Source organism: Capra hircus, chromosome 10 (genome assembly GCF_001704415.2).
Source record: "Capra hircus breed San Clemente chromosome 10, ASM170441v1, whole genome shotgun sequence".
NCBI classification, from domain to species: Eukaryota; Metazoa; Chordata; class Mammalia; order Artiodactyla; family Bovidae; genus Capra; species Capra hircus.
The window spans coordinates 89184849-89208375 of NC_030817.1; the positions used below are offsets into that span (position 1 = coordinate 89184849).

The 23527-nt window shown below is 43.4% G+C and overlaps 1 protein-coding gene and 2 pseudogenes across 1 annotated transcript; 2 read left to right on the forward strand and 1 right to left on the reverse strand.

The window, feature by feature from the left end:
• On the forward strand, window positions 1566-1781 carry LOC102183070 (annotated as a pseudogene).
• On the reverse strand, window positions 2147-4622 carry LOC102182793 (annotated as a pseudogene).
• On the forward strand, window positions 7689-19306 carry PDCD7 (programmed cell death 7). Its single transcript, XM_013966744.2, has 5 exons — window positions 7689-9460; window positions 11379-11517; window positions 16027-16263; window positions 16527-16614; window positions 18247-19306. Exons 1-5 carry the CDS (start codon window positions 8438-8440, stop codon window positions 18368-18370), a joined length of 1611 nt encoding a protein of 536 aa, XP_013822198.2. The 5' UTR covers window positions 7689-8437; the 3' UTR covers window positions 18371-19306.

A 23527-nucleotide genomic window follows, 5' to 3' on the forward strand; every position in this document is an offset into this window, starting at 1 on the left:
CTTTCTGTGATGTGGAAGAGTAATGCCAAAGCCTGGATTACACAGGCCATTTCCCAGGTGGCTTTAACACCATTTTATCCCAGAGGTAGAAAAATGTTGCTTGGAGAAGGATGTCCCACTCATCCTTTAGCTACTCAACAGTGTTTCAGGCCACCTCCCATTTGTGGGTAACTTTCACCCCAGTGTCAAAGTAGTGCATCTGCTACTGAACACTACATTGCTCATCCAGTCTATGGGCCAGGGGGTTGCAGCAACTTTGAAGAAATATTTATGTCACACTTTTCATCAGGCAGTGAATCAGGAACAACTTTGGGACAGTTTTGGAAGGAGTGTCACATCTACAAGACATAAAAAACTGACTGCTTGGTGTGAGGTTACAGCTATCACCATGAATGGTTTGGAAGTATCTTTGCTGGCTGTGTGTTCGTGATTTCCATGGGTTTGAGAAGATGGATGAGGAGTCCAAATAGGTCTTCAGCGGCTTAGAGGTCCCTCAGGAAGAAACTGGATCTAGATCTGCAACGGGGCAACTTCACTGAATTTGCTGTGAAACACACGCTTACTAATGAAGACCCATTAGTAATTGATTGGGGTCCAGAGAAAAGAAGTAACTGAAGAACCCAAGAGATTGATGACGTGGGGAATGGCAAGGGGATTTTCTTTATTTGAGGAGGTACTGTTTCTGAGGCACGGAACCTGAACGTAGAATGGTACACAAAGTTCGCAGCAGCCGTTCAGAAATTAATCCATGCTACTGTGTCATCTATGGTGAGAGAAAAAGAGCTACTACCCAGACATCACTGGATTGTTTTTTCCAGAGGGTGGAGAGAACTGAATCCAGCAAGGAGCCAGGACCTGTGCCATCAGCACCAGGCATGAGTGCCATTGCAGCTTGCCCTCTGACTCCAGTTGCTGACAATTCTACAGCTCTACCATCCCCCACCTCCTCTCCCTCTACCAGTCAGTAACTCTTCTTGCCTGTTCACTGGTGCCAGCCCCTGTATGCCAGCTGTTGTGTTTTCAAAGTACTGCATTGTAAGATTAAAAATGTTTTATTTTTTGTGTTTGTTTTTAATGTATTGTTTGTGTGAAAAGTTACATAAACCTATTACAGCACAGTACTGTATAGCTGATTTTGTTAGTTGGGTACCTACACTAACTTGTTGGACTTAATGCATTCTCAGAATGGAACTCGTTCACATGTAGGGGACATACTATACATACATCCACTCTGTTTTAGATCCTTTTCTTATATAGGCTATTATAGCTCATTGAATAGCGTTCCCTGTGCTATGCGGTAGGTTCTTATTATCAATTTTATATACAGTAGGGTGTATATGTCAATTGGATTGATTTTTTTTATAAGCATGCCTCAAGTGTTTTAATAGAATTCAGCTTTTCCTTAAATTGTCTTTCCATAGTCAAAACAGCAAAAAAAGACCCAATGTTAAAATCACTCAATAAACATAGAGGAGCAAGGTCGTGAGGCAAGAAGTGGTTGGCTTGCAGCTGCCATTTCTTCCGCCTATGGTCTCTGGATCTTTTGTAGAGCATCCAACAGCGCTATGTTGGGACAGAGCATCCAGAGGATCACAACCTCTGTGGTTCATCGGAGCCACTACGAGGAGGGTCCAGGGAAGAATATACCATTTTCAGTGGAAAACAAGTAGAGGTTACTAGCTATGATGACTTTGTTCTTTGGGTCTGGATTTGCTGCACCTTTATAGTAAGACACCAACTGCTTAAAAAGTAATCCATGAGACAGATAGGAAGTGGAGCATATTAAGAGGTGCAGTCTCTTAAAAGGATTAATCCCTTGAATTCAGCATCCTAGATATTTTTGTAAATAAACTTATGGCATAAATCCTTAATGCCTCTTCTCTGAAATATGGAACATGATAACTGAACACGTGCTTACATTTTGTTTGGGTAATATTGCATTATTAGTTTCTTAATTATGTATTTGATTTAAAAATCACTTAACTTAAAAACTTGAAAAATTAGATGCTTCAGATAGGCAATAAACTTCATATTATGAAAGCAGTATATTCCCAGTTTCAAAGGTTTGACAAATTTTGTACAATGTCTTTCATCAGTAGATGGAAACTTTCAAACTCCACAGTCTTCTGTCAGGTAGGACTGGGTGTCATTCACTGGTCTGAGGTCGAATCCATTTCAAGGCATGTCGTGGTGGTACAGTAATGGTGGGATGATAAAACGTACAGTCAGGTCGTGTACACTGAGTGTTAAATCTACAGTGTTTTGGATGATAAAAGGGACATTGCATTTTCTTAAAAGCTGGGAAGTAACGGCAGAGCTGACTACTGGAAGGTGGTGCTGGTGTTCTAACTGGTTTTGGAGGCAGTCCTGGGGTTATTTGGTTCATGTGAGTGAAGGGACAGTCTGGTTTAGTACATTTTGCATCATATTTACAATTTGGATGAACAGACACTTCTCAGCAAATTTACAACTGGGAAAGGCTTTGCAAGGTGACCCAGTGATGGTAAGCACACTCGTCCCCGTTTTTGCAGGCCTGCCAGTACTTGCAGTGCTCCAACAGCTTTTCTGGTTTCTGTGCCAGGCTCAGTCTACTCATCTCATCTGGGTCCTCAAGCTGCCTGCTCAGGAAGTGTAGCTGCTGTGGGTGGAGGAGACCTGCGAGTCCCTCATATGAAGCAGCAGGGTGGTGTGTGGGTCTCATTCCTTAAAAGCACATGTCCTCCTCTTGATCTGACATGTATCCTGTGGAGGGGGCGGGCATTGCTGGGGACACCATCCAGCATCACTATAAACTCGAGACTTGCAGGTTTATCTGGTTGTACAAGATCTCATGTTTGCATAAGGTGTCCATACCTAAAGGGTATCTGCAGTCTTCATCTCCAACTCCTGATTTGGTGCCACTACTAGTTCCTCAGATAGCTTTGGCTTCTTCAGAATAAATGATCTTGTGTCTGCATGGACCATGGATTCCATGTCATAGTAATCTTGACTGATCTGCAGAGTCTCTGCCATCATGGGTGTAAGGCTCGGAGGGCCGCACTCTGAAAGGAACACTCAGGGACAGCCTCTAGTGGACTGACAAATTTTATTACCCAGCTTTCGCAGATATATGATCTCAGGGTGCAGAGCATAAAGCAGACTTGTATGTAGTCTTTCTCGATAATCGGGATAACAACTGCCTCTGTTGAGTTCCTTGACTTTTGTCTATATTACCTCCTTTTGCTTCCTCTTCTTTAATGGGAGAACTTATTCTGGGGACTCTGCCTTGTCCCTGGACCATTTCTGCTAGCAATTCTTCTTGAGTTCAAGTTCTGGGAGCAACTGCAAGTGTCTGTTTCTGTGAGACTGTAGAATAGTTGTTTTTGTTACAGATTCTTGAGCTTCGGATATAGCCTTCAAAATTAGATTCTTGTTAGCTTGTTTAGAAGGTGGAAGTGAAGGTCTCCGTTCAGGTTTTGCTGGCACTGACACTCTGCTGCAGATGCTTCCAGTAGGGGACCCACAATCCTCATCTTCCTCCTCTTCTCCATCGTGACTGATTTTTTTTTTTTTTTTTTTTACTTTAACAACTGACCTTACCACAGGCAACGTTCTCTTCTGAAAGTTTTCTTTTTCAAATACTCACCTTTTTTGAGTTGTTCCTGAGGGAGGGACTGTAAGTCTCTCCTAAGCTGTTAAGCACTTCTGGCTCACACAAACGTCCTGTTTCGTACACCTGGCTACTCTGAATATCAAGCTGCTTGGCAGCATGGATACTGGTTTGCTGCTGTTGAAATTGCAACCTGTTTAAATGAGCACCACTGTCTGCATTCGACTTGCAGGTGGTCGATAAATTTCAATAGAAGGGCAAGAAGAACCATATATAAGTGTCACTGTAGTTTTTTTTTTTTTTCTGAGAGAAGAGTTTCTCCTGCACAAAATTGAGTTCTTCGTCAATGAGATCATCTGGTCCTGGCTTAAAATCAATCACATCTTCAGAGGGTGCTAGCTCCCTCCAAGGTTTCACTGTTGACATTGGTCAGGTTGCAGCTCCGTTATCATAAATCTCTGACATTCGTGGCTTTCTGCTCCTGTGAACTTGTAGAAACTCTAGATTCTCTTTTTTCAGGTCTAGTGCTAGAAACTGCAAGAGGCTGCTAGAAAGAGCTAGAAAGGCTGCTAGAAACAGCTTCGTGCCTTCTCTCATCTCGATTGAAACTGCTCTTGTTTGAAGGTACGTTACCATCAAAGAGGTTGGTATCAGAAGACTACAGACTAGAGGGGTTGGTTGTTACAGAACTAAGTTTATCTAATACCCCATGAAGCCATACGGTGAATCAAATTGTGTTGTTCCCTTGAAGCAGGGACAGGTCCTCTGTCATTTGGTCCTGACTTTTCTTGTTGGCCACCATCACCATAATGTAATCAGGAAGTTCTTCATCTTAAATATTCATAACATTTCTATATGGGCAGGAAGTTTCATTTCAGAAGTACTATCAGACATTTGTTTCAAATATAAAAAAATCCAGTTCAAGAAAAGCACAAATATAAAGTGAAAATCAATCAATATAAGCTCCTGATTCTTGCAATTTCCCCTTAACGGCACTTGGGATCTTACGGCTGATCTCCGTGCCGATCTCCATGACTCCAGGGAAAGTGGTGGGCACTGCACAGTGTCCCACTTACCAGGAGCCAGATGCCAGCTCCCAGCCTGCAGCCAGACCGCCATCACTGCTCCTGGCCTGGGTCAATTCTTATCAACATATAAAACACAACTCCCTTGAACCCACATCTCCTCCACAGTAAATTACAAGGTGATCCTCCTGTTCCTAGTTCCGTTCTAGGTTTTGATTCTGAGTTATAAAAGACCACTCTGGCTGTGGTATAAGAGACCAGCCTATAGAGCAGTCGTCTCCAACCTTTTTTTTTGCACCAGGGACCAGTTTCCTCAATATTTTCACGGACCAGGGAAAGGGGGATGGTTTGGGGATGATTCAAGTGCATTACATTTATTTATTATGCCACTGCTGATCTGACAGGAGGCAGCACTCAGGTGGTAATGTGAACAATGTGGAGTGGCTGTAAATACAGATGAAGCTGGCTAGCCTGCCACCCACCTGCTGTGTGGCCGGTTCCTAACAGGCCACAGACCAATACTGGTCCACGGCCCAGGGGTCCCAAACCCTTGATCCCAAAAGAATCAATGGTTAAATCAGGGTCATTTGGGGCTATTATTATTTGATGATGGATTGGACTCAGATGATAGCAATGTAAGAGGAAGAGTGGATGGGTAGGTATTTTTGAAAATCTAATGAAAAGTGGAGAAGGAAATGGCAACCCACTCCAGTACTCTTGCCTGGAAAATCCCATGGAAAGAGGAGCCTGGTGGGCTATAGTCCATGGGGTCACAAGAGTCGGACGCGACTTGGTGACTAAGGCACCACCAATGAAAAGGGGGATCCCATGTTCTTCACTGGGAAAACGCAACATGAAAAGGGTGTCTGTCATCTCTATGCTAATTTACAAATTTAATATTCTAATAAAATGCCAATAAGTTTTTAAATGCAATTAGGCAAATGGATTCTAAAGTTCATATGGAAAAATAAGCAAGAATGGTAAACAAGTAAAACGATAATGCACATAGTGCTTACTCTGTGTCACTCTGTGCGTTTAATGCAACAACCCTGTGAAGTACTACTCTTATCAGCCCTTCTAGGTGAAGAAACTTGAGCCCAGAGTAGTTAGATAGCTTTACCAAGGTCATACAACTACTAAGTAACAGCCAGGATGAACCCCAGGCAGACTGATTCTGAAGCCTCTTGACCTAACCAACAAATGAAAGAAGAATGAGGAGGGATTGCACCTTCTATTTTAAAAATATTATAAACCTTTAAATATCTAAGTCAACCAGTGCACGAACTAAGAGACCAATGGAAAAGAAGGCAAAAGTACAGAAATAAGTCCTAAATATATATGGGGATTTAGTGTTGAAAGGGCTTCCCTTGTAGCTCAGTTGGTAAGGAATCTGCCTGCAGTGCAGGAGACCTGGGTTCAATTCCTACTTGGGAAGATCCCCTGGAGAAGGAAATGGCAACCTGCTTCAGTATCCTTGCCTGGAAAATCTCATGGACAGAGGAGCCTGGTGGGCTGCAGTCCATGGGGTCACAAAGAGTTGGGCACGACTGAGCGACTAACACTTATTTAGTGTTGAAAAAGGTGATATTTCAAATTAGAAAAGGAAGATTTCTATAAAAAGGAAAGAAAAGAAGATTTCAATAAATGGTATTGACAACTGAGTTACCATTGGTGGCAAAGGATGAGTTAGCATCACAGACTCAAGGGCATGAATCTGAGCTAACTCTGGAAGTGGAGGAAAGAGGAGCCTGGCCTGCTACACTCTGTGGGATTGCAGAGTCAGACACGGCTTAGCAACTGAACAACAACATCCATCTAGAAAATATAAAGGTATATCCATACCTTACCTAATAAATTTTAAGATGAAAAATGAAGACTTCAAATATTATGTACAATATTACATATTACTGAATACATAAGATACAAGTAAATGTGTAGAATGTTACATTACAAAGTTTCTGAGAAATATTAGAGGTCCCTTGGGAAGTGAAGTCAGGTTCATATTGGTTCTTCTCATGGTATAGAGCTGGAGTCTTACCCAAGGGATCATCCATCACTTTACAACTGTGAAATTCTAATCATGTGATACTGGAGCAGAGGTAGGGTGAGGGGCCTCAAACTAAGTTTTGATACCTGACACAAAAATCAACCTAAAATGGATCAGACTTAAATGTAAACCTAGAGAACTTTTAGAAAAAGCACAAGAGAGAAGTTTGCAGGATCTAGGGCTAAGAGTTCTTAGACTTGATTCCAAAAATCTAAGAGGAAAAATGGGTAAGTTGGACTTCATTAAAATTAAGAATATTTGCTCTGAAAAAACAAAACAAACATGTTAGGATGAAAGGACAAGCTATAAACTAGGGAAACAATATTTGCAAGCCACATATAAAGGAATAGTATCTAGAATATATAAAGAATTCTCAAATTTCAACAGTAAAAAATCCAATTAGGAAATGGGCAAAAGACATGACCAGACATTTCAATGAAGAGGGTATACAGATGGCAAATGAGCATATGAAAAGATACTTGACATAAATTAGCCATTAAAGGAGTGGAAATTAAAACCACAATGAAGTGTCTACCTATCAGGTTGTCTAAAAAAAATAGTAACTACACAAAATGCTGATGAGAGTGCAGAGAAACGGGATGACTCATATATTGCTAGTGGGAATGTAAACTGGTACAGCTACTCTGGAAAACAATGTGGCAGTTTCTTTAAAAACAAAACATGTAACTGGCTTATGACCCTGCAATTACACTCCTAGGCATTTATTCCAGAGATATGATAGTAGTATGTGTTCACACAAAAACGTGTATACATATGTTTATAGTTGCTTTATTTGTGGTAGTCTCCAAATGGAAACAACTCAAATATCCTTCAGTAGGTAACTGACTACACAAAGTATGGTTTCATTTTACCCACAACTTTTTATTTGCACAACTTTATTGCAATAAAAAGGAACGTGGATACAAGAACTTGGATGTATCTCTAAAGGATTATGCTAAGCAAAAACAGTAAAAAGGTTATGTACTGTATGACTCCATTTATACAACATTCTGAAAAGGAAAAAAAGTTACAGAAATGGAGGATTAGTAGTTGCCAAGGGAAGTGGGTGTAGCTATAAAAGGGCAAATGAGGGCTCCTGGAAATATGGAAATGTTCTGTATCTTGACCATCAACATCAGCATCCCGGTTGTGATACTGTGATACAGTTCTACAAGATGTTATCACTGGAAGAAACTGGGTAGAGTACACAGGGTTTTGCTGTACTATATATTACAACATACGAATCTACAATTCATATGGGCTTCCCTGCCCCTCCTGCCTAACACCCTCCAGTGGTTTTCCACTGTTCTTAAACTATCAGATCCTGGATCCTATGATCTAGTCCGCCTCCCAGGATCGCTAGGTTTCCTTCAGGCTTTCTGTGGTCCATCAACACTGGCATTCTTTCAGTTCTCACACCAAACCTACTCCTGTAATCCACTAGAAGGCTTTTGTAAACACTGTTCCCATCCGTACTGTGCGTCCCTCTCATGTTCTCTCCGATTTCCACTATTTAACTCATAATTAGCCTTCTGACCTCAGATGAACTCTCAGATCCTTAGGACGACCTTCCCCAACCTCTTTTAATCAAAATTTCCTATAAGTTCTTGCCTTCTTTCCTCCACATCCACGGCCGCACTTTTGCATTTGATTGAATGATTACTTGATTAAATAGGTAGTTCTACAAGGAGAGGAACTGTATCTGTTAATGTCACTGCAAAGCTGCTAACTCCGCACCTAGAACGCTCAGTAAGGACGGTGGTTTTGAAGGCTTGAATGAAAACGCCCAGCCTTGCGCGGAGGTCCTTGGGCCGCAGCGTCACACTGGTGCCGCGCGTGGTATGCGTCACTTCCTCCCGGAAGACACTTTCTCCGGGAACCACTCAGATTCCTGTCACTTCTCAGGATCCCTCTGTGGTGGCCATGGCTCTGCCACCTTTCTTCACCCCGGGTCGCCCCGGCCCGCCGCCCCCGCAGCCGCCGCCTCCCGCTCCCTTCGGCTGTCCGCCACCGCCACTACCTTCCCCGGCCTTCCCGCCGCCTCTTCCCCAGCGGCCTGGCTCCTTTCCGGGGGCCTCCGCCCCCTTCCTCCAGCCTCCGCTGGCTCTGCAGCCCCGGGCCCCCGTGGAAGTCTCCCGCGGGGGCGGTGGAGGTGGCGGCGGCGGCTCCTTCTACCCGGTACCGCCACCGCCGCTGCCTCCGCCGCCGCCCCAGTGCCGCCCCTTCCTAGGGAACGACGCCGGTGAGCGCCCGCGGCCGCCGCCTCCAGGCCCGGGGCCGCCCTGGAGCCCGCGCTGGCCTGAGGCACAGCCGCCGTCCGACGCGCTCGGGGACGCGGCCTTGCAGCGCCTGCGCGACCGGCAGTGGCTTGAGGCGGTGTTCGGCATCCCGCGGCGGGCCGGCGGCTCGGTGCCCCCGCGCGCGCCCGCCGGGCCCAGCCTGGGCGAAGTGCGCGCCCGGTTGCGGGGTGCCCTGCGCCTGTTGAGGCGGCTGCGCGACTTGGGCCAGGCCCTGCACGAGGCCGAGGCCGACGGCGCGGCCTGGGCGCAGCTGCATGCGCAGGCGCAGCCGCTGCGCGCCGAACTGGCCGAGCGACTAGAGCTGCTGACCCAGGCCGCCTACGTGGGCGAGGCGCGGCGCAGGCTGGAGAGGGTCCGGCGCCGCCGGCTGCGGCTTCGCGAGAGGGTCCGGGAACGCGAGGCCGAACGGGAGGCTGAGGCCGCGCGGGCAGCAGAGCGCGAGCAGGAGATTGACCGCTGGAGGGTCCAGTGCGTGCAGGAGGTGGAGGAGAAGAAGCGGGTAAGAGCAGCGGACGCTCGCGGGGGCCGGGATAGTGGTGTTTGACACCTGAAGGGGCGTGAGGCTTTGCACTGTCATTTCCCAGCTTTAAGCCACTTTTTCCTCATCCGTGAAATAAAAGGATAGTTTGCCTTTCCTACCACATATCTTCATTTTGGTTGCGTGTTGATGGTGTATAGTGTACACAATACGAAAGCTCTAGGTGCGCTGCAAAGTCTCATGAATACCAAGTATAGGATTATGCAGTGATCTTACGGGGATGACAGATCTGTTTCTTGCTCCATCCTTCTGTTCACTTAGTAACACTCAAGACGAACAAGCGTCTGGGCCTTGCGTCTTGTATTACTCTAGGTGATTTTAAGAATACAAAATAAAAAGAACTTTGGGCCGTTTCTCCAGGAACATATATACCCTGATTGGCGATGGGCCAATAGTGATGATTTCCCCAGATTCCTTTGTTTACAAGTTCAACTGTATTCTCAAGTTCAACAATGGTATTTTTGAGCACTTACTATATACTAGACACTATGCTGCCTACAGTCCTTTCTTGCAAATGCCAGATCTTGTAACAACCCTGAGAGGTAGGCAGTATTACCCTAATTTTGCAGATTAGGTAATTGAGGCATAGAGAGATTAACTTGCCAACAGTCACACAACTGGTTTAGGGGGCAGTTTCTCCAAAGCCTACTGACCTCAAGTTCTTAAGTAGAGGGCAAGGGTGAAACTGGAAATTGGTCAGATATTATAATTAAGGCATCCTCGTTATTTTTGAGTTCCTCAAGGGACTTGCCCTTTCCCTCTGCTCTCCACAACCAGCTAGTATTTCCTGCCTCCTCCTATCTGCCACAGCCCTGAGTCTGATCCACCTCCCATGTGAAGTGTATTGATGGCAAGCTTTGTCTTCACACCTCCAGGAACATATCAGTGCTTTAAAGGAGAGGCAATGCCTTAATCTAAGGGAATTTGAGCCAGTTCAACAGACATTTAATGAGGACCTACTGGGGCTGGCCCACTACTCGGTGCTGGAGATAGAGATGAATAGGACATAGAGCTTATCCTTGAGGGCTTAGAGGACTATGGGGGATCGTGTCTGTATAGCATGGTGTGTGTTAGGATTTCAGCTGGAGGTTGGGGGGACGTATCAAGGAAGGCATCCCAGATGATCCAGTGACATATCAGCTGAGTCTTGTAGGGAATGTTTAAGCTAAGTGAAAGCAACATGTACAGTTCAGGAACAAAAGAGTGGAGCAGCATGATGTATCTGTAGTGGTGAAATTATAGTGTTCATTTGACAGATGGGAAAGAGAGCTTTAGTCAAAAGGATCCTCCTTCCCACCCACTGCAAGGATACTAGAGAGGGAGTCCTGTGAGGAGTGACTTGAGGAACCAGGGTTATTTAGTCTACATGTGAACCAATTTAAGACGAGTAAGGGTGGGTTTTCAAATATTGGAAAGGCTGTCCTATCAAAGACTTCAGAGCAATGGGGCAACAGGCTGTGCTTAGGAGTCACTGAGAACCCTGTGGAGTCTGGGCCTTTCCAACTCCATTCCTTATCCTCCCTGCTAGTCTGAATCTTTGCATCTAGGAGTCTGCATTTTCAACGACTGAGCCCCAGCTTGACAAGGTAAGTTGGATGCAGATGTTCCTTGAACCACGCTTGAGAAACTCTGAGGAAGAAACAAAGACAAGGGCCCACGTGGATGCTGCAGAGAAGATAATCCCTGGGCTGGAGCAGTGTAGAGGGGAGCTGTGCTCGGCCCAGCAAACTGCGATGTTGATCCAGTGGAGTCTTTCTTAACCCTGGGACCGCCCAAGCCTCTGAAATCTCAAGCCCAGGCAGCTTTTCTCTGTTGTAAGGTTGTTCCTCTTTAGGTTCCCTACTAGGTCTCATGGCTTCTCTTTCTCTTTCTCCTTCAGGAGCAGGAACTTAAAGCTGCTGCTGATGGTGTTTTATCTGAAGTGAGGAAAAAACAAGCAGACACCAAAAGGATGGTGGATATTCTCCGGGCCTTGGAGAAATTGAGGAAGCTTAGGAAAGAGGCTGCGGCAAGGAAAGGTAAGCACGGCTTTGCATTTCTTCTTTTTCTTTATCCTGGCACGCCCCCCCCCCCCCCCAAAGCGTTTGATACTTGATACTTCATTATTTTCACCCACTAGGGTAACCTAAGCTTATCAACAGCACCTCAGAACTTTTGAAGCAGGAAGCCTCAGATGTTTAGCCCTGAGTATCCAAAATTGAAAAGGATGTGGAAACTCACTGCCGTATGTTCCTCTTGACTCATCATTCCCACCCCAGGCATTCCTGGCCCCACTTTTCTGAGTGAGGTTGGCATGGCTGGTCAACTTTGCCCATATACCAAGGTGAAAGCTACTCTGTCTTTACTTGGTGCTTCAAAAGGTGTCAGAACCTTACCATGCTCCTTCAAATACATTTCAAACCTGATTTGAAAACGTATGAACGGTTAGACGGGGCAGGGAGTGCCCTGCAGATCGCATGGGTGTCCCTGACTCACCTGCAAGTCCCTTTGGGACTTAGAAAACCTCAGTAGTCTCCTCTGGACTCTAGAGGGAGCATTGGTTTTCTAGAAGTTCCCCAGTTTGCTTTCCGTTTGCCTGCCTGGATCTTGGCTCTTGCCAGTCTGCTTGTCTGAAGGGCCCTTAGTTCCATCTTTCCCATTTAAGCTCTCACTATCCTTCAGAGGTAAATACAGACGTAGCATCATCCATCCTTCCCTGCTCTGGGCTGAGGTGACCTGCTGCTCCTTTTCATTTGCACCTGGCTGGGACAACACGCTGCCTTATTTAGTAGGCCATTGTCATTCACCAGGGATATTTGAGAGTGCACAAATTAGCAAGTACCACAGTAGCAAAAGATTCACTGGCTGATTCAGATTCAGGTCTCAGAATCAGATGACCCCATTCAAGAGTCAGAGTGGAGTTTGCATCTACCCAAGGGCTTTGCATTATTCCCCTACTTCATGTCTTCCATGAGGTATGTTCAGTAAATTTTCATCAAGTGAATTCACCAGCATAATTTCTCACTATTAGCCTTCCTCACTTTCCAAAAGAAGGGAGAAATTTTAGGAGAAATTATGATCCAAAATAAGCAGACTCTTTGGAGTTAATTGCCTTGAGTATAAAACAAGTTAGCGTCTAGTAACTGGTTTTGTTGGATACTTTGAAAAAAGAAGTACAACTTTCTAACTTCTCTCTTTAAGGCATGTGCTTCTCCAATTATGTACTGAGAAAATGAAGCTGGTTATCTAAGCAGGGACAAGTTGCAAAGAGTCTTATGGACTAGGACTAGATATCTCACCTATGCTTAAATCTGAGTGGAACCACTGAAGGACTTTTAGCAGAGAGTGAAATGATGACGAAGATTAGTGCTGGCAAAGTAGAGGAAAGTTTGGGGCTTCTAGGAGGGAGGAGAAAAGAGAGACTGATACGCTACTGTTGTCTGGGCATGGATAATATGGGAGTGTGAAATAAGGGTCAGATGGTGAGCTGGAGAAAAGTATATGGATTTAAGAGATGTGAGTAGTGTGTGTGAAGTATGTGTATACACGTGAGTAAATAACTTGGGGAGCTCATGTGGGAGCTGAAGGAAAAAATGACTTTCAGGTTTTAGCTTGATCTCTTAAATGAATGATGGTACCGTTCTAATTGACCAGGAAAACAGGAGCAGGAAAAGGCTCAGGGCTGATGAGTTTGGTTTAGGACCTGTTGAGTTTGAGGTGCCCTTGGGGCATTTTGGATAAGAGTTTATCAGTATGTAGCAATAAATTGGAGTGACCTTAAGGAGATTGTATGGTATGAGATGAGGGTCAAAACCACAAAAATCCTAGGAAATGTCAAAATCAAGCTGGGTAAGGAGGAGACTACAAAAGAGATCAAGAGAGATAGGAGGAAAGTGTAGACCTCCTGGGGCTGCCCAGGTGGTACTAGTGGTAAAGAATCTGCCTGCCAATGCAAGAGGTGTAAGAGACACAGGTTCGATCCCTGGGTCAGGAAGACTCTCTGGAGGAGGGCATGGCAATTCACTCCAATATCCTTGCCTGGAGAATCCCTTGGACAGAGGAGCCTGGTGGGCTACAGTCTGTAGGGTCGCAGAGAGTCAGACACAGCTGAAGCAACTTGGCATGCCCCCACGTAGACTCCCTTTCTTCTGGAAAGTTGCAAATGCTGAAAGAGATTGTGTAATAATGGGTAGGTTACTTGAACTTCTCTGTGCCTTGATTTTTCCTCACTTGTATGAAGGAAATAGTGATAGTACCTATCCTTGGGGTATTGCAATGATTAAATTAGTAAACATACATAAAGTGTTTAAAACCATCCTGGCCAATGTTGAAGTGTTTCTTCCTATTATTATTGCAGTCACCATCAAGTAATATGAAGATTAAGGACCATCCCTAACAGATCATTAGTGACCTGTGGGGGGTGCATTTCAGTGGGGTGGTGTGAGTAGAAGACAGACTAGACAAGATCAAAGAGGAAATAGGAAATCAAAAAAGCAAACAGTGAGTCCAGCTTACTAAGTTTGCCTGTGAAGGGAAGCAGGAGGGATAGTTGATGGCTTGAGGTCCTATAGGAAGTAGGGAGATTCAGAGCCCAGATGGAGGCATTCACATCAGTGGAGAAGGAGCCATTTTCCACTGGAATGAACATGAGGAGGGCAAGGATGGGTAGTAAGGCAAATGAGCAAAGTCAGGGGAAAAAAACGTTAAGGAATTTCCTGCCCGATGGCCTCTTTTTGTCTAGGGAAAACGCTAGGTGGGTTGCTTAGAGTAGAGAAGGAAGGCTTTAGGAGAGCAGTTGCAGGTTTGAAGTACTTGCTGTGAGGAACGAATGAGAGCCAACCAGAGATGCGTGGGAATCTGGCTGCAGAGAGGTGCTGTTGTGGGCAGAGCTGACGAGCGTGCACGCTGGCACCAGGTCACACAGTCACGGGCATGCATCTGGCAGGTGAGCACAGAGCATAGAGCTCTTGGCGTTTTGCTTTGTGGGTGACCACACAGTGTGGAGAAATCTGATAGACTGGAGGGGTGTTTTTGTTTGTTTGGGGTTTTTTTTGTTTTGTCCGTTTTTATTTTATTTTTTTGCTGTACTGCATGGCATGCAGGATCTTAGTTCCCCAACCAGGGATTAAACCCATGTCCCCTGCAGTGGAAGTGTAGAGTCTTAAGCCCTGGACCACCAAGGAATTCCCAGATTGGAGGTTTTAGTGGAACTAATGGAGTCTCAGGTAGAAAGCCAGAGAAGAGAATAATTGGATTTAAGACTTCAGGGGTGGAATCTTTTTTCTAATTATGCCAAGGTCTGAAGAGTGGGCGAGGCTCTCAGGCATGGGTAGCCTCAAGGAAAATAAAGGGGAATAAGGGAGAAGGCATTGGTATCTGGGAGCTGCCTGAACTAGAGAAGTAATGGTAGACAGTGGAAGGATCTCATCTAACCCAGATCATGTCAGTGCAGGGGGTCTGGAAGAGGGTTGGTAGGAAGTGCCATTTCAGAGAATGTGTCGGGGTAGTGAGAAGTGATCCATGAAAGGCTGAGGAATGTGAGTGTGGGTGGTGTGGCCCAGCAAACTGAGATGGGAGCAGGCCTCACCTTCTCATGGGCCTGGAGGCACTTTGGGGCTGATGGATTAGCTGTATATTTTTACTGTACTGGCAGATTTTAGTTTTTGTAGCAGAGATTGTATGATCCATAAGCCTAAAATATTCAGTGTCTGGCCCTTTATAGAAAAAGTTTGTCAATCCTTGATCTAGGTCAAGAAATGAAACAAAACCATAAACTCATTACAGAGCAACAAAATGACAGTTTAAGTTTCTCAGTACATAAGAATTTTGTGTGTATTTGGTAAATAATTATCAACTTAGTAGAAGATGGATTTGAGTTGTAGAGTTTCCATAGGTGGGAGTGAGTGGATGAAAACTTGTTCAAGCAAAGAAATCCTAACAAAATGATCTGAAGAACCATTAGCCTTGGAGATGAAGATAGAGCGAATTCCACAGCCATTTAGTTGCAGTAGTTGAGGGAGAAAAGAATCAGACCTGCAAATCAGGGTGACCAGCCATCCCCAGGACACTGGATTTCCAGTGCTAAAACTGGGCAAATGAAATAGTTGGCCATGCTGCACTCATTAGCAGCCTGTGAGGTTATTGCGGTTGGCTAAGTGCATTTCTTTCTCACTGCTCAAGTGTGCACTCTCAGAAGTTCAGACTCAATCAGAGGGAGAATTATTTATTAACTGGGTCTAGGTGTCTGTGCTGTTAAAAGTTCCTCCCTTTAATAAAGGAACCGTCCAGCTGAAGGGTCAAAAACATTAGAAATAAACAAAATCAAAGGTTAAGTGGTGTGATACAGAAAGAGGAGTTAGTGAAACTCAGGGTAGGGTCAAATTAATTGAAGACTCAGAAAGGTCAAATTGAGCCTCAAAGATTGGTTGGAATTTGTAAACTCTAACCAAACTCATGCTGGAAGTAGGACTTTGAGTCTGCTCCTTAGAACATGGATTTGGGGATAAGAAGAGGTTGTATCTAAACACCTTTTGGATCTCGTCGCCCAGGGGTCTGTCCTCCAGCCTCAGCAGATGAGACTTTTGAGCATCACCTTCAGCGACTGAGAAAACTCATTAAAAAGCGCTCTGAACTCTATGAAGCTGAAGAGAGAGCCCTCCAAGTTATGTTAGAAGGAGAACAAGAGGAAGAGAGGAAAAGAGAATTAGAAAAGAAACAGAGGAAAGAAAAAGAGAAATTTTTACTTCAGAAGCATGAAATCGAGTCCAAGTTATTTGGGGATCCAGGTAAGTTTCTCTGTAGCCAGTAGAGAAAAGAAAAATACTAGATTGACAGCTCTTTTGTTCATGGATGATCTCTACCCAAGCTAAGAGGTGGTAGATGACAGGTGACACTTTTAGGATTTGAATTCTGAACTGTATCCTGGAAATCGGGGCTGAAGGTGAGACACATTTGATCTTATTGTATAATCATAGACTAAGTCAGTTTGTCTTGAGAAATACGCTCTGCACGCTAAGCATGACATGGCATGGTGCCTTTTCTTTTTCAGGTGAGTTCCCGCTCGCCCATCTCTTGCAGCCTTTCCGGCAGTATTACCTCCAAGCTGAGCACTCCCTGCCAGCACTCATCCAGATAAGGTGAGAGGGGCATCGTCCACGTCTTCTTTCCCTTAGGTAGCAACAGGCAGTGCTTATGTTTTTGGGGTCTATTACTATATCTTTTTTTTTTTTAGTTCTTATGAATTTATGTAATGTTTCCAAGTTTGAAGGGTGCCACTTACATCTTGTTTAGTCCTCATCAACTCTTGAGAAGTACATGTCCCTATTTTAACAGGTGAAGACACTGAAACTCAGGTTGTGACTTGCCCTCTGTGTTATCCCATGCTATAGCTGTTATGTTGACTTAAAACATTGACTTCCTTTTCCTAATTCTCTTCTGTGGCTAAACAGGCCAAGGAAAAGAAACCCTTCCTGTGTACTTACTTACTTGTGGAGACTGTTTAAGACCCAGACTGACTTGTGAGTTCAAAGCCAAAAGAGCTAGGAACAAGGAGTCTCACCTTTATCTGCAGTAACTAATGAGCTGGGTAAAGTTTTTAGCTCTGAGCCTCGCTTTCCTTACCTGCAAGATGCAAATGGAGGCTTAGACTGTGGCCTTCAATTGTGAACAGCAGTACCCTCCCAGATGCAGTGTTTTGAGAACTCAGTTTGTATAACAGAATGAATGGATGGATAGGTTCCACAGGCAGCTTAAATCTGTTAGTGACTGGAAGCGCCTTGTTCTTTCTAGACTCCCCAGAGCCATCTCCTTGGATCTAAGGGTCTTCAAAGCCCAGTTTGAAAAACTGCTGAATCAAGTGATCTTTGAGGATCCTTCCAAAGGTCCAACAATGCTGTTCAGCAGTGTTCTGGGAAAAGTGTATTTCTGGCTAATATACAAGTTTTAGCCTCTAAATATATTACAGTTGATTCTCGTTATTCATAGGAGCTGTATTCTATAAAGCTGCAAATGCTGAGTTAGAGAATGTTGAACTCCTGCTCTTAAAGGAAAAATAGATTGCTGTGAGCCTCTGGCCATAACATTTCATCAACCAATCAGTATACAAATTTTCTTTCTTTTTTAAAAGACACCTTATTTAATATTTTTGATCCGTTAACATTGAACTCATTAACATATAACTGATGCCTGAAGGTAGCTTATCTAACATACACATATTCTCCATAAGACACATCATGGCCTCCTCATGCTAGCTTTAGCACTCCAGCACTATACTTGGGAGCAATTTTATACAACAAAATGCCAATAAAAGGCACAAAAATGTGAAGAGTGTTGCACTAAATAGACTAGGGGAGCTGAAGACAAGAAGGCAGAGTGTCACCCTGTCCCACTGCAGTTGGGAACATGCCCTTTGGTGACTCAGGCTTTTCACTGCACTGTGCATGTCAGCAGGTAACCGTGGAAGCACCACGAGTCACAATTTGGGAGGTTACACAGAAATTTTAGTGAGTAGGCAAATTTGCAAATACAGAATCGACGATTGACGCTATATTCATTCTTTGGTTATCCGTAAAATACAAGTTCTTTGGAGTTTTTTTTCCCCTTATGTACATTAAGAAGTAGTCTTTTGCATAAATTTCTAGAAATTAAGTTCTTTAGTAGATTCATATAAGTCACTTGAGAGCAGAGTCCTGAAATAGAATGCTTAGTTGCTAGCATCTTGCTTGAAATAAGACAGAAATAAACAGTTGTTCTACAATGTTCTTATTAAGGCATGATTGGGATCAGTACCTGGTGCCATCTGATCATCCCAAAGGCAGCTCCATTCCTCAAGGATGGGTCCTTCCCCCGCTCCCCAGCAACGACATCTGGGCAACCGCTGTTAAGCTGCATTAGTAAAGATGTCACAGGAGTGTCGTCCAGCCAAGGCTCTTTTCAACTCTAAGTATCAGTGATGCTGCCATCTTGTGATACAGAGCAAACTCCATGTGGCATTGCCCTACCGAGAAGGTACATTTTCCTTCCGTCCTCTGTCTCATCTAGAGGTGCCTCTTGAATCGGGAGATTAATACGATTCTTCAAGAAAAGACCCAGGTGGACTGAGGTTATCATGACAGGCACTGGCCTTGGTTCACCGAATTTGCCTCTGTTTTGAGGGGCTTCGTCTAGAGTGACTTGCAAGTTTACTTGTACCTTTCTTGCGTGGTAATGGGTAAGTACACTATACACGCATATCCTCGACACAGGTGTGCTCTGGGTAGATTAGCAGTCCTTCCCCCAGTACTGCTTGTTAAGGTAAGCTTGATGCAAAATCTCCTTACCTTTCTTACCCAAAGACCCTCCTAACTTCCAGGAAGAAAAGTAAGGAAGGCTTTATCTTCAGTTTTGTGAATTCTACTTTTGGTGCAGCTGGAGAGGCTAGGCTGCCAGAAAAGCTGGTGGCCTCACTGCTAGTATGTGGAGAACTTGGAAAGCCTGCCGAGTGCTTATATCCAAACTGGATTGTGTTTTAATGGATGCTGGCTGCATGTCCCCCATGTTAGAAGGATCCTAATGAAAGCACCTGCTTCTTAAGTTCCTAAAGGTCTGGTTGTTCAGAATCCCCAGCGATAAAAATTAATTTCCTTATGGGATTGCGACCCTGATCAACTTCACTCAGTCACCCTGTGGGAGCCAGTAGAGTGGAAATTGTGGAATTTTCTTAGGAACTCAAGCTTCCAAAAATATATACGTAGTTGAAGTGGGGGGCAAGGGGGAAGTGGATTGAAATAATAAAATTTATTTTTTATATTCATTAATAAATGCTGTTGTGCCTGGAGATGACCAATCATATAACACTGTCAGGTTTTTTTGTTTGGTTTTCCTTTTTTGTCATTTATTGTGTTGTTTCCAAAAAGCTAAATAAACATTATTTTTATTTTTTTAGTTTGAGCCTTTGCCCTCAATTTGTTGCCTCTGAAATCACTGCACACTCTTTCTCACTGCTGAAACACACACACTATAAAGTTCACATTTAGTAACTAGGCATTTGCTCCAGGAAGGCAAACCTCAAGCACTAGACTTTGTATGTGGAATCCAGCTCTGGATAAGCAGGAAAGGACACCTCAACTTTGGAAGTGATTTCATGTAACTGGAAGCACTTGGGTACAAGATACTAACTAACACATTTGTCCCTGTTTTATGTGCACTGTTAAGTTTCTATATTATGCATTACAGAGTTAACAGATAGGGTGTGAGTGCCATCACTCCTCCAAAGTGTGTTTAAGTTCATAAACCTCAGAATCTGACGTGGTCAGGCTCACATAACCCCACAGGCCTGTGTGCCCTTTTGTTATAAGTCTCCACCATTTTCTGGTGAGCTGTAGGACAAGTAGAAAAAAGATGAATTGTACAATATATATTTGGTTCCAGAGAGAACCAAATATATCTTGCTTTGAAGATACCTGCATTGATGGGCTTAGGGAGTATGGAGCAGGGACTCAGGAAAACTCAGGCAGCAGAACCCAAGGAAAAGAAGACACAATCTCGGGTGGAAAAAACAATGCCCTTTCCTCTCATTCGGCTTCTGCGAAGTTTTAATGAAGTGAGCATTGTTTTTGTTATTTGCTTGTTTTTTTTTTTTGTAAACTTTTCCCTAGTTTATTGCCCTGTGTCGTGGTGGTGGCAGCAGCCACTGGTACGTCATGAGTTCAGAAAGAGGACTTACAGTAGTGTCTCTCACGAACTGTACTTCTAACAATATGGACAGTATCTCTGTAATTTTATCCCAGGTCTTCTTTTCTTTTTTTTTTAATTGTGGAAAATTTCCAACATTGAAAGGTAGAGAGAATGGTATAATTTTTTTCATCATCTGGCTTCAAATAATGGTCAACTTGTGGCCAGTCTTGTTTAATCTGTGCCCCTACCAATCACACTGGATTATTTTGAAGCAAATCTCAGATGCCATATTACTTCATAAGTGTTTCAGTGTATAGCTCTAAGACATTAAAAAATTTTAACCATAGTGCTATTATTGCACCGAAAGAAATGAATAACTCAGTATCGTCAAATATCCAGTCAGTGTTCAAATGATCTCAGAAACGTGTGTTTTACATTTGGTTCCAAATCAAGATCTGGATGCAATCTATGCATCTTTGTTAGCTGATGTGTCTCTTAAGTTTCTCATAACCCGGAAGTCTTCTTCCTGTGTACTGTTGCACTTTCACTCTTTCGCTCCCTTGCAACTTATCACCTGAAATCAGATCATCTTTTTTCTAGAGTTCCCAGTCTGGATTTAGCTAACTGCATCGCTGTGATTACATATTCCTCTGTTCCTGTATTTCTTACGATTTAATGATTCGACAGAACTGTGCCATAGCCATCTATGGCTGTTAAGCACTTGAAATTAAGTTTGAACTGAAACTGAGTTTGACTTGAGATATATAATTACACATGTGGCTCATATATTTCTATTGGACCACGCTAGAGGTTTGATCACATTAAGATCAGGATTTTCTGGCTCAAGTATATCATAGACCTGGTACTACATTCAGGAGGACTAATCGGTTGTCTCCTTTTGTGATTTTAGCAGCCATTGTTATTCAAGACCTAGACTCACTTATTTGGATTTGCAAAAGACTGACAGTTTAATTGTGCCCTTCTTTCTTAACTTCAGCTGGAATATTAAAAGGAGAAGCATCACCTCATCAACTATTTGATTACACAGAACCAGAATTTGTATAGGAAGGCAAAAAATAAACACATGATTTTATTTACTAGTATTCAAAATAATGAGTTGCATCCTCTAAAAGTTACAAGTAAATTTTGTTTTTAAGTGTCATTATGAATTCGGATCTAAATGGATTTTTCTTTCAACCCATTGTTATTATTTTTTATTGATTGCTTCATGTTTGGCCAGTGGGAGCCTCTAACTCCGATCCTGAGTTCCCACTCAATCCCAGTATCCTGTTCCAAGTTTACCTTATAGGTGTAGCCTATACCGGGCTTCCCAGGTGGTGATAGTGGTAAAGATGCCGCCTGCCAATGAAAGAGACATAAGAGATGTGGGTTTGATCCCTTGATTGGGAAGATCTCCTGGAGGAGGAGTGGCAGCCCACTCCAGTATTCTTCCCTGGAGAATCCCATGGACAGAGGAGCCTGGTGGGCTACAGTCCAGTTCATAGGGTTGCAAAGAGCTGGACACGACTGAAGCAACCTGCCACACAGCACAACTTAGCATGCAGCATATAGCCTATACTCTATGTATTGGACATAACTAAATGACAATTAAAATCCTTCAAAGACTAACCAGAAATGTGTTGATTCATCATGTCCTATATACAAGAAATTTATTTATCTTGACAGATTAACAGGAGACACTAGATTTGTGAGAAACTCTAATAAGAGCATTTAAGAAATTAGATAAGTACAGGGAAGACTGGAAAATGAAAGAGATTAGTTGTATGTTAAATACTAAGAGTGTTCAGTGGGAGTGCCTGAGTTTATGACGTCAAAGAATTTGCTATAGCCAACCAGTTTAATCACTCTAAAGCCATTCATGCTCCCATGTCCACGTGATTTTTGTGCAAGGATTATTGAGAAGCTTAGCTGGGATTATACCATCTGTTGTAGCAATTTACTTCTATAAATTTTGTCCTCAGAGAAGCTATCTTGGGAATTACAAGGTAAGTGCAAAGTATGTCTTATTCCATTCAAATAAGAATAATATATAGAAGGAGTGTGAATGCTGTGAAGTATTAGCTGTGACGTAATTTAGGGAGTAGAGATTACATGAAGCATTTACAACTAAATTAAAAAAAAATTACTTATAACCAGCTATTCCCACATAACTAACTGTTTACTTTTGGGTGTACCCATTAGTAGTTTCTGATTTGCCACACCTGACTATCCATGAAGAATTTGTTTCCAATGAAGGTTCCATTTTCCTTTTGGAATAAGCTGGGTTTTTCATAGTCTCTGAAGCCAAGATTGAAGTCTTAGAGGCAACTGGACTTAAAATAGGTAACTATGAAGAGCAGCAGTTACTTTTCAACTTCATTAACTTATTCTTGTCAGAAGCTGGTTACCAGAATTTGAATGGTGTTCTTGGGAAATTATTATTTACCATTTTCCAGGTACAATGTTAAGTGCTGGAGACATAAAAAGGGGGCAAACAGATAGGATTCCTGCCTTCCTGCAATTAGTCTAGAGTAGAGAAGTTTAATGATTATACAAGATAATTGTAGTCAGTTGTAATTGTGATATGCACTACAAAGAAACAGTATTAAGTCACAAATTTATATTTTTCATTGTTCAAATTTTTTTAAGTGCCTGTTGAGGCTCAGATAATTTGCTAAGTACAGGGGCTATAATGGTGAGCAAAGTACCAAATACTCCCGAACGAGTACAGGCTTTAAAGGAGATAGATAATCATCCAACAATCAAAAAGTGGGCCAAGTGCTTTGAAGGAGAGCTATGGTTCCCCTCTCTTCCCCCCCACCACCAAACCGAGTGTTCTGTAATGCTTTTAGGTGAAATAATACAAAATATCTATGTGTCACATAGAGTAAGAATTATCATTCAGTTTATGTATGTATTTACTAAGTTACAAAGTCAAATGTATTTCATTCCATGGGTCACAGTAGGAAAAAAACCTTGAAAGCCACTGTACTAGTGGGACCAAGTAAAGTTTGGGGGTTAGGGAAAGCTTTTTGGGGGACATGATGTTCCAGCAGAGCTCCGAAGAATTAACTAGTGGGAAGAGACAGTGGGGCTGAGAGGGCAATGCAGCTGAAGGCCAGCATGGTAAGAATAAGATGACAAGTGAGAGAGTAGGGGCCAGACACTGCAAGGCACTGGAATTCCTTGTCAGGAGTCTGATTTTATTCTGAGAGTAGGGGGTAGCCATTGGAGGCTTTTAAACATCAGAATGGCTTGAAATGATCAATTTGATCCCAGTGTGTGTAATAGAATGATGAGGCATGAGAAGATACATGGACACCAGTTGTCCAAGTGAGAGAGGAAGGGGGCTCGGATTCCAACGGCAGCAGTGGAGGTAGCATTCCAGAGATTTAG